This window comes from Symphalangus syndactylus, chromosome 13, assembly GCF_028878055.3.
Source record: "Symphalangus syndactylus isolate Jambi chromosome 13, NHGRI_mSymSyn1-v2.1_pri, whole genome shotgun sequence".
NCBI lineage: Eukaryota > Metazoa > Chordata > Mammalia > Primates > Hylobatidae > Symphalangus > Symphalangus syndactylus.
In genome coordinates this window covers 72,387,412-72,403,426 of record NC_072435.2, presented here as the reverse complement: position 1 = coordinate 72,403,426, position 16,015 = coordinate 72,387,412, and the positions used below count along the sequence as shown (strand labels likewise).

General features: G+C 41.5%; 1 protein-coding gene across 4 annotated transcripts in view; it reads left to right on the top strand.

Moving 5' to 3' along the window:
* Positions 1 to 14,551, top strand: part of E2F7 (E2F transcription factor 7) — a 45,406-nt gene extending 30,855 nt beyond the window's left edge. For 2 of the 4 annotated variants that reach the window (XM_055236276.2, XM_063615084.1), the window contains exons 8-13: positions 1,662 to 1,844; positions 2,585 to 2,657; positions 5,365 to 5,866; positions 7,575 to 7,830; positions 9,728 to 10,149; positions 11,526 to 14,551. In XM_055236276.2, the coding sequence (XP_055092251.1) occupies positions 1,662 to 1,844; positions 2,585 to 2,657; positions 5,365 to 5,866; positions 7,575 to 7,830; positions 9,728 to 10,149; positions 11,526 to 11,696 (1,607 nt within the window). In that variant the 3' untranslated portion in view covers positions 11,697 to 14,551. The remainder of the gene's footprint in view (positions 1 to 1,661; positions 1,845 to 2,584; positions 2,658 to 5,364; positions 5,867 to 7,574; positions 7,831 to 9,727; positions 10,150 to 11,525) is intronic. The other 2 variants (XM_055236277.2, XM_063615085.1) reach the window with 2 other exon arrangements.
* Positions 14,552 to 16,015: the final 1,464 nt, after the last annotated feature.

Here is a 16,015-nt window from a genome sequence, read left to right as displayed (position 1 = left end):
TCAGTTGTATACCAGACACTGAGAATTATACATTATTAGGTGATAGACATTTCTGTATTCCTAAAAATGTTCTTGAGCTTTGTTCTGGGATGTGGTGAAGTTACATGGAAACAGTGATCCTTTTGGGTCTTGCTTTTAAGTTTGGCTCAGCAAGACTCTATCAGCTTTTAGTCTTTGGTACATTTTCCCCATTACTGGGGCAACACCCTTTTTAGTACTCTAACAAATGCCTCCTGAATTAGGAGGTTTTTCTACTGTAGCCATTGGCAACAGGCACTTTTCCCGGACCTATATGAGCTGCATTGTACCCTCTAGTGCTTTTGAATGGTTCTTTCCCTGGCCTTGGGTATCTTTCTCACATGCATCTGTACTCCACTGAAGGTTCAGTTTGGACCTTTGCAAATCCCCAGCATTCTCTTTCTGTATAGCTCCCCTCTCCAGCATTCTGCCTTGCAAACCCTAGCTGCATTGACTTTCCAGGACTCCCAGCTCTATCCTCAACTTATGGAGACCTACAGTCTCTGTCTAGGTCCGCCTCCCTACATCCCAACCTAGAAACATTCTCCAGGCAGTAAGCAAAAATCATTATAGAGCTCACCCTATTTGATTCCTGTCTCACAGAGATCACTGTCCTTCACGTCCTGATGTCCAAATGTGTTGAGAGCCACAGTTTTATGCATTATGTCCAATATTTTGTTTCAAGAAGGAGGCAGATATGGCCCCTATTACTGACTTGACCTATTTTCTTTTTGATTTCGTAATTTCTGATTTTTCTAATTGGGCTTTTGTTATAAGAAATAAAACCATAAAGGTGACTTTTTGTTGTTGTTTTTCATTTTCAAGTTGCATTAATGTGAAAGCGCATGTTTTAGAAAATGTAAGTCCAGCTGGGCCTTTCAGTTTATTAAATCAATCCTCTAACTAAAATGTGCACGCTTTGAGCTTAGAAAAAAATTAGCACAAATGAATAAGGTAGAGATGACCATCTGTACAACAAGGATAGCTGCCTCAGTCTATATAGAAAGTTGTGTCTTAACCCCACATACACTCCGTTAAACACAAACTGTGTCTCCAGGGCCTAACCTTTTATTATCTCACTGTTCTGCAGCATTTCAACCATGAGGTTTCTGCTGACCTTATTCCTTTGGTCACGTAGTAACTGAGCCACCTACTGCATAAGAAAGAAATAATAAAGCATCACAGAAAATAGAGATTCTCCTATTCATTGCTGTAGGTCTGTGGCATAGGAAGCTGATCTCAATTAATCTTGAAAGTGAATCTCAAAATATGCATGTTGGGCTGAGCATGGTCGGGCTCTCCTTTGATACTCTCTGCTCAAATAGAGCATCTAAAATGTGAGGCTCATTCTAATTCGGGTTGAAGAACATCTTGCTCTACTTTTGTTGCAACTCAGATAATTTTAGAATATATATGGATTCAATCTCATTTTATAGTCATCCACTAACTTAAAAAAAAAAAGTACATTGAAAGAAATTGGGGTTTGAGACAAGGCTCATAAAATTCCTTTGATTGTCTTGGTTTTTGATTTATAGGGTGGTAGCTCCATTACAATTATAGGTTCAAAGCCATCTCTTAAATAGATGAAAATTATCCTGAATTACAGCTGTATAACAACACTACCAATTCTCTCATTTATGTAGATGAAGAACTGGTGGATGTTTCTGCATCTGTCTTACCAGAATTGAAAAGAGAAACATATGGCCAGATTCAAGTCTGTGCAAAACAGAAGCTGGCTCGCCATGGTTCTTTTAACACAGTTCAGGCTTCTGAGAGGATCCAGAGGAAGGTGAACTCAGAACCGAGCAGCCCGTACAGAGAAGAAGGTATCTGCCCTTGCATAATCTATGGAGTCCATCAGTTGCCATGTAGCTGTAGCCCATGCCAGTGCAGCACCCATGTGCTGGCGTTTTAAAACAAACTGACTCTCTCAGCCCTGCCTGTTTTTTCCAGTGGTCTACTTTTTACTTAGCTGAAGTGAAACAATTATTGGAAGCAAAGGAGATGCTGGTATCACAGCCTATGAACATGACCCCTTGCCTAAAATTGATCCTAGCCACCTTGTAGACCAATTGGTTTGGCATAGTTGGCCCTATTTGGTGTATCTCAGAAATTCATTAGACTTAAAGCAATGCTTGTTTTGAATTCTTCTTTTTTCTTTTTCTGTTTTCTTTTGAGAGAAAGGTCACTCTGTCACCCAGGCTGGAGTACAGTGGCATGATCACGGCTCACTGCAGCCTTGACCTCTCAGACTCAAACAGTCCTCCCACCTCAGCCTCCCAAGTAGCTGGGACCACAGGCATGTATCACCATGCCTGGCTAATTTTTCGTTTTTTGTAGAGACGGGGTCTCCCTGTGTTGCCCAGGCTTATTTTGCATTCTTAATGAGACCTGAATTCACCATGAACAGCTAGCTTCTGAAAATTTCTCTTTGAATCAAAACCATAACAGATTTGAGTAATCTTTGAGCTGAGAATAACAAATTCTCAGCTATATAATTCTCAGTATATAGTTGGTATGTATAAGTCTCTTGCTATATTTGTTAAGCCTTCATCTTCCTTTTCAGGATCAGGTGGCTACTCTTTAGAAATTGGAAGCCTGGCAGCTGTCTATAGACAGAAAATAGAAGACAATTCACAGTAAGTAGTCTATAAAAGCTCAGAGTGTATTCTTTTCTATCTCCTAGTGTTAACTTTGACTAAATTGCAGTGCCACCCATCAAAAGAAAAAATTTAGGTCAGCCGTTTATTTGTTAGGAATTGGTAAGTTTTCCCTTTGTGCCCTACACTGTGCAGGAAGTAGCATCAGGGACACAAAAGTATGAAAAATGTATCCTATAAGCTATGATGGCTTATAGGAACAAGGTAAAAAGACCAACACAGGAAAGAGACAATTCATAATTAACGTGACCCTGAGAAATGATGCATCAGAGTTCCATGAATCACTTCATCATTATCATAGTTGGTTTTGCCACTAACTACCAGGTACCGTTCCAGGAGCCTTAGTGTATATTGACTCATCTGATCATAAGAGCAATCCTTTGAGGTTTTACAGAGAGGTATTACCCTCATTTTACAGAGAGGAAAGTGAAGTGCAAAAAGGTTATGTAACTTGCCCAAAGTCGCATTGCTACTAGGTGACAAAGCTGGGATTCATACCCAGGCTGTCTGACTTAAATTTGGGGCCCAATTTTGAAAGAAATCATGTGTCACCAGAGAAAGCAGAAGAAATGCTAAACAGAGTAATTAGAAAAGTGTTTAACGACAGATATGGGAAGAAGATTACAAGGCAGGGCCAGGGAGTAGAAGACACCAAAGCCTGGCTGGTTTTGCTGTCATCGTTTGTCCGAACAGGACAGGAAAAGGAAAAATCATTCAGCAAAAGAGGTTAGGTGTTGGAGGCAAGTAGATCAAGTTGGCAAAAAGCTGTGAAAGCCAGAGAAGAGTTGGATTCATCAGGGAAACCATAAAGAGCTATTGGAGGTTCACTGATGAAGATCATCCTGGCTACTTTTCGCAGGTGGGATTAGGAGTAGAGAAAGGCAGGCCACAGAACGGAGCATTTGTAGTCGTTCTGGTCTGCCCTGGGGCAGGGCTGAGCTGTGCTCACCGGAGGTGGAAAGAAAGGGAAACCAGTGTGAGACAGTGAGTTGGCAGGGCTCGCTAAAGGAGACAGGCATCAGAAAGAATGTCTGCATGTCAGGTGATGGTGATGTCGTTGGTGGAGATGAAGAAGTTGAAGGTGGATGGCTGGGTGGAGGGATGGTGGGTGATATACCCAGGGTGGGCATGTTCAGTTTCACAGAGCTGAGCAATACCCATTACTCAACCAGAGGCAGCTGATTGGAGAGATGACTCATCTCTGCGGCCCAGGGTACTCCATTGTATTCTCAGCAACACAGTGGGCAGTGAGATGGCAGGCAAAACAGGTCTTCCATGATTCCATCAGAAAGACGGAAAGAAATCTTGGTCCTCTGTTTACTGTTTTTTTGTTGTGTGGTTTTGTTTTGTTTTGTTTTCTGCTTTTTGCTTTTTCTTTTTGGAGACAGAGTCTCACTCTGTTGCCCAGGCTGGGGTGCAGTGGCATGATCTCAGCTCACTGCAACCTCCACCTCCTGGGTTCAAGCGATTCTTGTGCCTCAGCCTCCAGAGTAGCTGGGATTACAGGCATGTGCCACCCAGCTAATTTTTGTATTTTTAGTAGAGACAGGGTTTCGCCATGTTAGCCAGGCTGGTCTTGAACTCCTGACTTCAGGTTATCCACCTGCCTTAGCCTCCCAAAGTGCTGGGATTACAGGCGTGAGCCACCACGCCTGGCCCTCTGTTCCTACTATTTCTTAAAGGATCATTCTTCTCTATTCCTAAAAATAGACTAAGAACTTAAACACGGTTTTAAATATCTGGAAATTTTTCCAAACGAAAGGTCCAAACATTGTTTGTATCTTATTTATTTCATTTTCTCATTTTAAAGACAGGGTCGCCCAGGCTGGAGTGCAGTGGCGTGATCGTAGCTCACTGCAGCCTCAAACTCCTGGGCTCGAGCAATCCCCCTAGGCCCCCCACAGGAGGCATGAGCCACCCTGCTGGCCTATAAACTTGTACATTTATGGGACTTAATTTTGATTGTGTGCTGCCTAAAATTTTGTTAATAACACCGAGCAGAATGGGACAAGAATGACAGAAAATAATAATTTAGAAGATAAGTTTGTTTCCTCACTGCCCACTTCATTTCTTTCATACTGGATTTGTGAAATGAGACAAATGAGATTAATCTTTTTTTAAATCAAAGTCCAGTCTCTGTTACTCTCCCAGCGTCTCTCACAGTCACTGAGAACATGGGTTTTGCCATCGAACAGATGTGGGCATGGGGCCCAGCTTCTCACTTCAGAGCTGGCTCACCCGAGGCAGGGTGATCGACCTCTGCGCTTCAGTCTTCCTCGCTAGTAAACTGGGGAAATGAGAGTAGCTATTATTATAATTGCATAAAATTGTTATACTATTAATGCTAATTATAATAGTATGTACATGACTGGCAAGGATGTAAGTGCTTGGTAATTGATAACTATCAGATGTGGAAGAGATGAAGGAGGAATGAATGTTCACTCTCACCTGAGATTCCAATGGCTCTTCCCACATCGGCTCTCCCACCCCATCCTAACCAGTTATCCAGGCCATACCTGGGCGTCTGCCTCTCGGATGGGCTAACACGTGCTCAGCGAGTGCGCTTTCATATCTGCCTGAGGAGTACCATCTCATTCCTGATTTGGCATGGCTTTCTTAGGGAAAGTAAGGGGTCAGGAGTTGGTAGAATGTGCTAATAACTTCGTTACGTTTCTTTTTATTACAGGGGAAAAGCCTTTGCCAGTAAGAGAGTGGTGCCTCCATCAAGCAGCTTGGACCCTGTTGCTCCTTTCCCTGTCCTCTCTGTTGACCCAGAATATTGTGTTAATCCTTTAGCCCACCCAGTATTTTCTGTTGCTCAGACGGACCTGCAGGCATTCTCCATGCAGAACGGTCTGAATGGACAAGTGGACGTCTCACTTGCTTCTGCAGCCTCTGCTGTGGAGAGCCTGAAGCCAGCACTCCTTGCTGGCCAGCCTCTAGTGTACGTGCCCTCTGCCTCACTGTTCATGCTGTATGGAAGTCTGCAGGAGGGACCAGCGTCAGGGTCAGGGTCAGAGAGGGATGACAGAAGCTCAGAAGCCCCAGCCACAGTAGAGCTGTCATCCGCACCCTCAGCTCAGAAGCGCCTCTGTGAGGAGAGGAAACCTCAGGAGGAGGATGAGCCAGCCACTAAAAGGCAAAGCAGGGAATATGAAGATGGCCCGCTGTCACTCGTCATGCCCAAGGTAAGGGAGTGCAGGTGGATGTGTCTGGTGACATCCTGTTAGCCCTGAGCTTCTTCCTAATGAAGATACACTGATATTAATAAGCAATGGAGTCTGGAATATGGGGCTGTTTCATGTCACTTGCATAATTAATTAAGCACTGGAGTGGCTCTGCCAAAAATCTTGCCTTAAAATAGTGCGTAAGAAAGGTGATTTTTATAAAACTCACGCTTTCTGTAAAATGCTAAAAAGTATAAAGAAGTTACCCAGAATCCCACCACATAGAGGCATCACTGTTAACATGTTTATATATTTCCATCCAGTCTTTTTTACATCCTTTTTTTAAAAAAAATTAGGATCACTGAAATAAACATCTTAATCCAGGATGCAGCTGAGTTCCAGAGGGAGGAATGTGGGTGCTGTCTGGCTATCAGATCTTATGCTTGGTCACTTCTCTTCACTGTTCAGTGATCCTATTTCCCTAGCTTCAAAATGAAAAGAACAAAAATATGAGCTGTCCACATCTCTTGCTTAGTAGCCATTCAGAGGTTAATGAGATATGACCAGTAAATCCAGAAAGCAGGAGCACTGTCATTCAGTGGTTTGCAGTGGGTAGGCTGGGCACACTTCCTGGAAATCATTACAATAATTAAGAACCTTTCTCTATTTTTTTTCTCTTGCCAGAATGAATTTTTCTCATTTTGTAGATAGCCTGGGGTTGCAGATCAGAAGTGAAAGACTGACTGGCATATGTCTTAGGTAACCAAGACATCTTGGGCCGGCCCACAGTTTTTATAAGACCCCAAAAGACTAGTATCAACACCCTTTATGTGTGTTACTAGCTCAGAAATATATTTCACAGTCTAACCACCATGGCCAGTTTTCCATTGCTAAAATCTCTGTCATTTCTCTACTTCGAAATCACAATACTGTCGATGCACAGGATATGACCTTTTCAGACCATTCCTACAAATACAATGGAAACCTCTGACATACACAAATCAGTGTGGGACGCAGCTATATGCTACCTTTATGTGTTAGCAATATTAAGAAAGCTGTTACTAAGATTTACTAATCCCAGCCGGGCGCAGTGGCTCACACATGTAATCCCAGAACTTTGGAAGCCGAGGCGGGCGGATCACGAGGTCAGGAGATCGAGACCATCCTGGCTAAAACAGTGAAACCCCGTCTCTACTAAAAATATAAAAAAAAAAAAAATTAGCTGGATGTGGTGGCAGGCGCCTCTAGTCCCAGCTACTTGGGAGGCTGAGGCAGGAGAATGGTGTGAACCCAGGAGGCAGAGCTTGCAGTGAGCCGAGATCGCGCCACTGCACTCCAGCCTGGGTGACAGAGCGAGACTCCGTCTCAAACAAAAAAAAAAAAAAAAAAAAAGGTTTACTGATCCCAGTACTTTGGGAGGCTGAGGCGAGCAGATCACCTGAGGTCAGGAGTTCGAGACCAGCCTAGCCAACATGCTGAAACCCCATCTCTACTAAAAATACAAAAATTAGCCAGGCATGGGGGATGCCCCTGTAATCCCAGCTACTCGGGAGGCTGAGGCAGGAGAATCACTTGAACCTGGGAGGTAGAGATTGCAGTGAGCTGGGATCGTGCCACTGCACTCCAGCTTGGGTAACAGAGTGAGACTCCGTCTCAAAAAAAAAAAAAAACCAGATATACTACTGGAATTTTAACTTACTTTCTTGCTTCTTGGTTTGGTTGTGTTTAGAAACCCTCAGATTCCACAGACCTTGCCTCTCCCAAGACTATGGGTAACAGGGCATCTATACCCCTCAAAGACATTCATGTGAATGGCCAACTCCCTGCTGCAGAAGAGATTTCAGGAAAGGCAACAGCAAACTGTTTTGTTTCTTCTGAGTGGGGAAATCCTTCAAGAAATACAGATGTTGAAAAGCCTTCGAAAGAAAATGAAAGCACCAAAGAGCCTTCTTTGCTACAGTATCTTTGTGTGCAGTCTCCTGCAGGTAAGGGATGTCATCATGTCTTAGAGTTCCTTGTGGCAGTCAGATCAAGAATTGGATTTTTAAATTTTTGTCTGTGTCACCTGACCAAAGTGGCTTATTGATGTGCCTGAGTCATTTTACTCTTAGCCCCTTTGTTTTCTCCATCTATAAATGAAGGGAGAAGCTGCTTCTACTTTCACCAACTTCAGGAGTAATGGGAAAATAATTGAGGCAGGTGATTTAAAAAAAAAATACATTAAACATTATTTGGTGAAAAAGCACGGTAGTTCAGCTGAATCTAGCATTGGTTTAGTATAATAGTATGAACCTGTTGGCCATTGCGTGCAGCTACTGTTTTGAGGTCTTGAACATCTAGAGGTACTGAGTATATAGCATTGTGGCCAAGTGCCAGGTCTGGAGTAAGAGGGCTTGACATTTAAAACCACTTATTATCTGTGTGAACTTAAGTATTCTTCATCCTCATTGGTTAAACAGCAGTAATAATAGCACCTGCTTCATATGGGTGCTGTGAAAATTGAATTAAATTTAATAAGATAATACACCTAAAGCACTTCGAATAATAGCACCTGGCACTTAGTAAGACTCAATAAATGCTGTTACTATTTTGCATTAAAGCCGAAATACAGATGCCAGATTTTAAAAATATGTACTTTGTACATAAAGCTGCTCTTGATGCAAAGATACCTAAATTGATTTTCCTCAATTCCTTGTTGGCTTAAGGCTAACCTGCTAGAACAGGTTAGGTTAGTATTTATGATTATTCACTTATCTAGAAAAAATTCTTTATTTCTTTAGTAAGTATCTTTTAGTGCTTTCTCTAAGCACTGAGCATTGGGGATACACAAATGAACAAAAATAGATTCAGCCCCTGCTGAATGAAAATTACAGCCCGGCACAGGGGTTTTTAACTTTTTCTGTGCCATGGACCTTTTAGCAGTTTCGTGAAGGCCATGGATTCCTCCTCAGAATGTTATGGATGCATAGAATTAAATACATGGGATTACAAAGGAAGCCAATTATATTGAATGCAACTAGAAAAATCATTTTTAAAATTACTGATAGTAATAAAAAGACCTGGCAGCAAGCCTAATAGTGTCAAAATTTCCAAGTTGTGATGAGCTTAACAGTATATTAAGAAATCTGTAATAGGTTTAATGTAATATGCACACATCTGTACTATTTCCTAATGACAAAGTCAAGGTACTGTTAAAATTGTTGATTTGTTGCCTGTGATAATTAAGGGAAATAAAAATTTTCAGTTAGGAACTTATAAAGATATTTTGGCCAGGCACAGTGGCTCATGCCTGTAATCTCAGCACTTTGGGAGGCTGAGGTGGGAAGATCACTTGAGCCCAGGAGTTTGACACCAGCCGGGCAACATAGGAAGACCCTGTCTCTACAAAAAATAAAAAAGAATTAGCTGGGTGTGGTGGCATGCTTGTGGTCCCAGCTACTCTGCAGGCTGAAATGGGACGACTGCTTGAGCCCAGGAGGGTGAGACTACAGTAAGCCATGATCACACCACTGCACTCCAGCCTGGGTAACAGAGCAAGACTGGGTCTCAAAACAACAACAAAAAAAGTAAATAAATAAAAATAAAGATGTAATCTTTCCCATCCAAGCTTTTTGCCTTCTCAGTTTGGGTTCAGTGGAACTCATGTTAAAAACTTCACAGGCACCAACTAAATGATCACACAGATAAATGTGGGATTACAATCTTGGCCACAGCTGTGAAGGAGCAGGGTGTGGGCTGTTTGGCCTGGTCAGCTGGGGGAAGGTCTCATCATTCATTGATTTATTGTGGACTCCTGTTTGAAAGGGCCATGACAAATGTGAGCTTGAATGATATCCTCATGATGACATATATTGATTTTCACCTGTTCTGCTTTTCTTTCAGGATTAAATGGTTTCAATGTACTTTTATCTGGCAGTCAAACCCCCCCTACTGTGGGCCCATCCTCAGGTCAGCTGCCGTCTTTCAGTGTCCCTTGCATGGTCTTACCGTCTCCATCTCTGGGCCCTTTTCCTGTTCTCTATTCTCCTGCAATGCCGGGCCCGGTTTCTTCTACTCTTGGTGCTCTCCCAAACACAGGACCTGTGAATTTCAGCTTGCCTGGCCTTGGATCAATAGCCCAGCTTCTCGTCGGCCCCACAGCTATGGTTAATCCAAAGTCGTCCACACTCCCTTCTGCAGACCCTCAGCTTCAGGGTCAGCCCTCACTAAACCTGAGTCCAGTGATGTCAAGGTCACACAGTGTCGTCCAACCTGAGTCCCCCGTTTACGTGGGACATCCAGTCTCAGTAGTAAAATTACATCAGGTGAGGCCTGAAGTTTCCTGAAGACACGGTCACTCTGGGAAGGGGTATGCCTGTGTTTAGCTTTCATTTTAGCCACATGACTGCCAGACAGAGGCACTAGGTCAGGCTCCATCTGGCTTCCATTGTAGACCTAGAGTTATCTGCTCCTTTTATAAAGCACTGAGACATGAGGTGAGAGATCCTGTGCTTTAAAGACAAAAATGTATGTTTTTAGTTGTCATTCTGTTTCTTATAATTAGAGGGACCTGTTTTAGGCATAATTCGGGGGGATTTTTGAGGAATGCTAAATATTTTTATTATTTTGTTGATCTTCAAGCTTTTATTTCACTAGGTCAATAAAAGAAGCTACCCTAAATTTTAATTATACAGCTATAAAAACAATCAAAGGAAACAGAAGTCTTGATAGTAACTCAGAGATTCTTAGCCTGTCAGTCATTTCTTAAGATGTGATGTTTAGAGACTGTGTGTGTGTATAATGTCTGTATGTATATACATCTATAATACATAGATGTATATACGTCTGTACATACACAGAAAACATAAAAATATACATAAAGATATATTATCAATATAAGTTAATGAGTCTATATTTGTCCCCCGACCTCCCTTTGTAGTTCAAGTATTTGTTGAATTCCTATTACACATTAGGTTGTTCACAGTGATTACTTACTCTCCCAGACAAAGAATTATGTTTAGCCAAAAATATTTTAGGCAAGTTACTCAGAGGCTCAAAAGTTTGCGAGACATTGAAATGAACATGTTAGGTTTGAAACAAGATGATTATAGCATAACATAGAATTTTCTATCACCATGTGCCAGGCACCGATCTAGGCAGTGAAGATAGAGCAGTGAACCAGTGAACAGGATAATGGTCCCTGCCATTTTATGGCACATTAAGGGAATAAATATTTAACATTTAACATTAGGGGATAAATATTAGCAAGTAAAGAGAAAGAGCCAACACACAAACCATGTTGGCCTCACATGCTCTAAAGTGCTTTACAATTATCTTATTTAATTCCTACAACCTTGTGAAGTCAGTACTTTTACCATCGCCGTTGGATGGAGGAAGAAACTGAGGGACAGGTTGCTTAAGTAACTTCTCCACAGTGGCAGAGCCCAGTCCCTGGCTCCAGATGCCACACTTGTAACCTCTTTGGTAGACTGCCTTTCTGCACCCAAACCAACAAATATGAATTTAATTTTCAGTTGTGGTAAGCAGGGGAGACAAACGGGGTAAGTGTGATAGGAAAGCAAAGAAGAAGGAACACCTGCCTTGGGATCCTAACACACAGGTCAAGAAAGGGCTGCCTTTCTACTCAGAGATCGGAAACAATATGACTTCACTTCTGTTTTCACTTTTTTCTTTTTTTCAGTCACCAGTTCCAGTGACCCCCAAGAGCATCCAACGCACACATCGTGAGACATTTTTCAAGACACCCGGCAGCCTTGGAGACCCTGTCCTGAAGAGAAGAGAAAGGAACCAGTCACGAAACACCAGCTCGGCCCAGAGGAGACTAGAAATCCCCAGCGGCGGGGCTGACTAACCTGCTGCTTTGCCAGGTGGGGGTGGGATCAAACGCCCTGAGAGTCCCGGATGTCCGAGGCGGGATGCAAACCATCCCGTCCTGAGCACGGGTCCTTCCTCTCTCTTTCATCCACACTTTTGTTAACTTCCCACCACCATCAATCATCTGATTTCCTGAAAGTAATTAATTGTGCATTTAATACCAGTTAGAGTTCCGACTCTGCATGGTGTCACAGTGAAAGCGCCGACTGAATTATAGTTTTGATTCAAGAATCGTCTTATTGCTGGAAGTAGATCTGAATAGGCTACCGGAGCCTTGTGGTTTTTCTAAAGGGGGGCGCTGTCTAGCACTTAACTAGGGTAAGCATTCTTAACATGTATTTCCACTTGCCCTGAGTAAATCTGTGGTGAGAGAAGCTTCCTTTCTGCAGTTTAAAAAAGCTACTGCTTCCTTAGGCTTCATCAGGAAGCCACCTTCAGTTGTGAATCCTATGGTATTATTTATTTTGTTCCTGAAATGGGATTTAGTGCAAAAAGTTTACAACTACAGTCTTTAACACATTTTTTTCAGGGTATGACGACTTGAATGTTTATACTTTTATTCTATAATTTGCCCTGCACTTATTTTACAACCTAGTAATAATGTGGATAAATGTATCTACATGACACATGTCAAGACCAAAATAACTGTGAATGATACACCTTGCTGTAAATGAACTGTGCTAACCCTGACTGTGGGCATGAGAACAAAGATGAACTCTAGAACTCTAGCAGCCTAACTGCTGCTTCTCAAATAACTGTGTGAACAGTGAGATATTACTGTTTGTTTCTAAAAATCCTACTGTGCCCAGTTTCCTTCACTACATGCCCTGCGTTTTTTATTTCAATGTTTAGCTGTAGTGCCATCAGATATGGATGCCTTCTAACAATTGCTGTTTGTAAAATAAATCAGGATGGTAGAAAGTGAGTATATGGAAAATTGGAACCTGGATGAGACCTTTTCGTTGAATTCTGAAGAGTAATGATGTGAAAATTGATACAGGGCAAGAGATGATTCTTTTTTCTTCTACTTCATGTCTGGAAGAGTAAGAGGGAAAATGGACATATGTTTCATATCCAGCGGTATTCAAACTGTAGTTAGATGGTACCTCTGAAAAATAAGAATGGTGAGCGCACGGGTTGGTTGTTCTAGCATGAATACAATTCTGGAAACTGTTATGCAATTTCCCTTTTTTTACCCACATTACTTTAGGGGTGCATTAAGTCACCAAACTATACTAGTTCTTTGTATTCCTAGACTTGCTGATATTTACCTGTCTCTTGTCTCTTCAGAGTAAATGGTTCTCTTCTTTCCTTCCTACTTTCCTTCATTCTCTCTTCCTTCCCTCCTTCCTACTTCTTTTTCTTCTTCCTTCTTACTTCTTCCTTCCTACTTCTTCTTCCTACTTCTTCCTTCCTTCTTCCTCTCTTAAAACTTCCTACTTCTTCCTCCCTACTTCTTCCTTCCTCTTCCTCTCTTAAAACTTCTATCTTAGATGTAGAATCCTGGTGTAGGGTTTTATTTTATTTTTATTTTTTGACCCAATAAAATGTTATATGAAAGAATAAAAATATTAATTTAAGAGACTCTGGGAGTCTGAATAAAGTAGCTTTATATTAACTACAGGATAATATTAGCCTTATTACCCCCACAAGATTTTTTAAAACTTGAGGTAGGTAGCTACATTAAATAAATTTGCTACTTATATAAAAATTTTTATCAACACTAAACTTTTAAAGTTTACAAGATTTTTTTTTCCTTTTTTACAGTCTTCTATGGAGTTAGGTTAAAAATGTGGTTTTAACCATCAACAATTGCATGGTAATAATGACCCTGAACTAAAACTGATGGGTTCCCTATCAAAACAAATATATACCCTTTTCAGGTTTCAATCTGTGCAGGGTGTATGCATTTTAATTCTACCATGCTTAAGAACTTCCACAAAATATTTCATGGAGAGGTCTGCATTTAGACGGAAACAAATTGCTTTTCCCCTCAATGTTCCTGAATGCTCTATACTTGTTTTAACATTTTTGCTATCTTTTTTTATTATTCTGATCATGATATGACCATCTTAACCTCAGAATTCATAATTCCTGAGGGGTGTTAAGAAGCAGTCCCATTGGTGAGGATATTATGACTTGGTGACCATACTTAGGAGTAGAAAACCAAGAACAATTGCTTCTGTATTCAGTATCCACTTCTTAATGTGGCTTTATATGTAAAAATAATAATGCAGTTGTTGTTTCTGTCAGGAAAATGAATCTTACAGAACAACTGGTGGAATTGAAGCTGGTGCGCGAGACTTGGATATTTCGGGTAGTGAAGAAGCAATGGCAATCTTGAGTCTACTATTGTATAATTTAGTAAAAGAAAAAAATAATCGTTGGTGGTCCTACTAAGAGAATGCAGCTTTTTTGAGTTGTCACAGAGGCTGTGTGTGCCCTACACTGACCAGGGTTTGTAAAACCCTTTCATTCTGGTACAAGAGTCGGGGGTGTAACTTTTATACTTGAATCTACCTACCAAGTTTACATTTCTCAATTCCTTCTTGTAAGGTGCTATTTCTGTATTTAAATAACTTTCTTTTAACGTAAAGCTGCTTTCTGCTTATCTTATTGCACTGCTAGTTGTATGTAGGTATTAATTTTATTGCTGCTTACTGCTTTTTTTTTCTTAGTTAGCTCTGCTCTTTTTCCTAATGGCTATATTATCTATAGCTGTTTACTTGTAACTGTACTACATGTAAACTGATTTTTTGTTCTGATTTTTTTCTAATATTTTTAGGAAAATATTAAGCTTTATAAAATAGCAATAAAAAATAATTCATTTAAGAAGAGATGGTGATTGTATTTTTTGGTAGGCTTTTTTTGCATACTGTTTTGAGTAAAACCATTAACAGCTACAACATAGCCAACCAAGCCCTCATAAACACAAGTCAGATCTTTTTGCTGAGACCACCCCGTGGTTGCTAAATGCTGAAACTTAGTGCATCAGAATTACATGGGAGCTTGCGGGGGTTGAGGTACTGTGTAACTGAGCTTCTGATTTCTACTAAGTCCCAATCTCTGTAGGTTTGGAGCTTCCAGATGATTCTGATATTTATACAATCTAGGAATCACAGGTAAATGCAGACCACCCCTCAACTTCTTGTAGCATCCATTAAGTCAAATGCTTCTCATTGTAGCTAATGCCCGCCTTTCATTGAAAGCCAATTTCTATTGTTAGCCCTCACTTTTAAATTGACCTGCAAGAAGACTTAAACTGATGTCCCCCTAGCTCTTTATATCTCCAGAGTGATCTATGTTGCACTGTTGTCGGACTCCCCTGCTAAATTCTGAGGTGACACTTGGAGATGTTTGAGCTGATTCACATGGAGAATTCTTCGAAGGCCTCATCTTGGGAGCATTTGCCTGAACAGTGATGTAAGCAATACATATTCTTCCAGCTGCAGCTCTCTCTGCTGCTGGTTCTCCTGCCGTCCATTCCACACGGATCCTTGGGCAGGATTTTGAATGGTCCCAGTCTGGCCCTGACGTGGTTAACTGAATCATGGGGGTGGTTTCCCCCATACTGTACTCATGGTAGAGAATACGTTTCATAAAATCTTATGGTTTTATAAGAGGAAACCCCTTTCACTTGGCTCTCGTTCCCTTTCTGGCTGCTGCCATGTAAGATATGCCTTTCGCCTTCTGCCATGATTGTGAGGCCTCCCCAGCCACGTGGAACTGTGAGTCCATTAAACCTCTTTTTTCTTTGTAAATTACCCATTCTCAGGTTCATCTCTGTCAGCAGCATGAGAATGGACTAATACAGGCCCTATCTCCTATCAGCCACATCCAGTGCTCTTTGCCTTTATTCTAGGGGAGAAAACCCAGCCAAACGCACAGGCTTCTCCCTCCCTCCACTGCCAAAGCTGCTGGCCCACTCATCTCCCTTAGGTCCCCCAGGTGAGTCAGACACCAGAACATACCTCTCACTGCAGGAAAGAGGTGAGAGAAGCATCACCCTGAACACCTCCCCTTATTGGTTCATAAGTGACAGAAGTGAAGAATTACAGCATAACTTCAAAGAGATCCTCACTAAATCCATTTCTTTTACCATCCCTTCAACCCTTTCACAGACTTGTAGGTGAACGCATTCAATACCTGGTTCACTAGTTTTGTAAAACTTCCTCCATCAATTCTGCAGAGTCCAACACCTTTGGAATGCAGCATTTCCTGTGACTAGGTGCTGTAGCCAAGCTTGCCATTCAATCTCCTGTTACAATAGTTACAAGCTGCCATTGTCCAGGATTT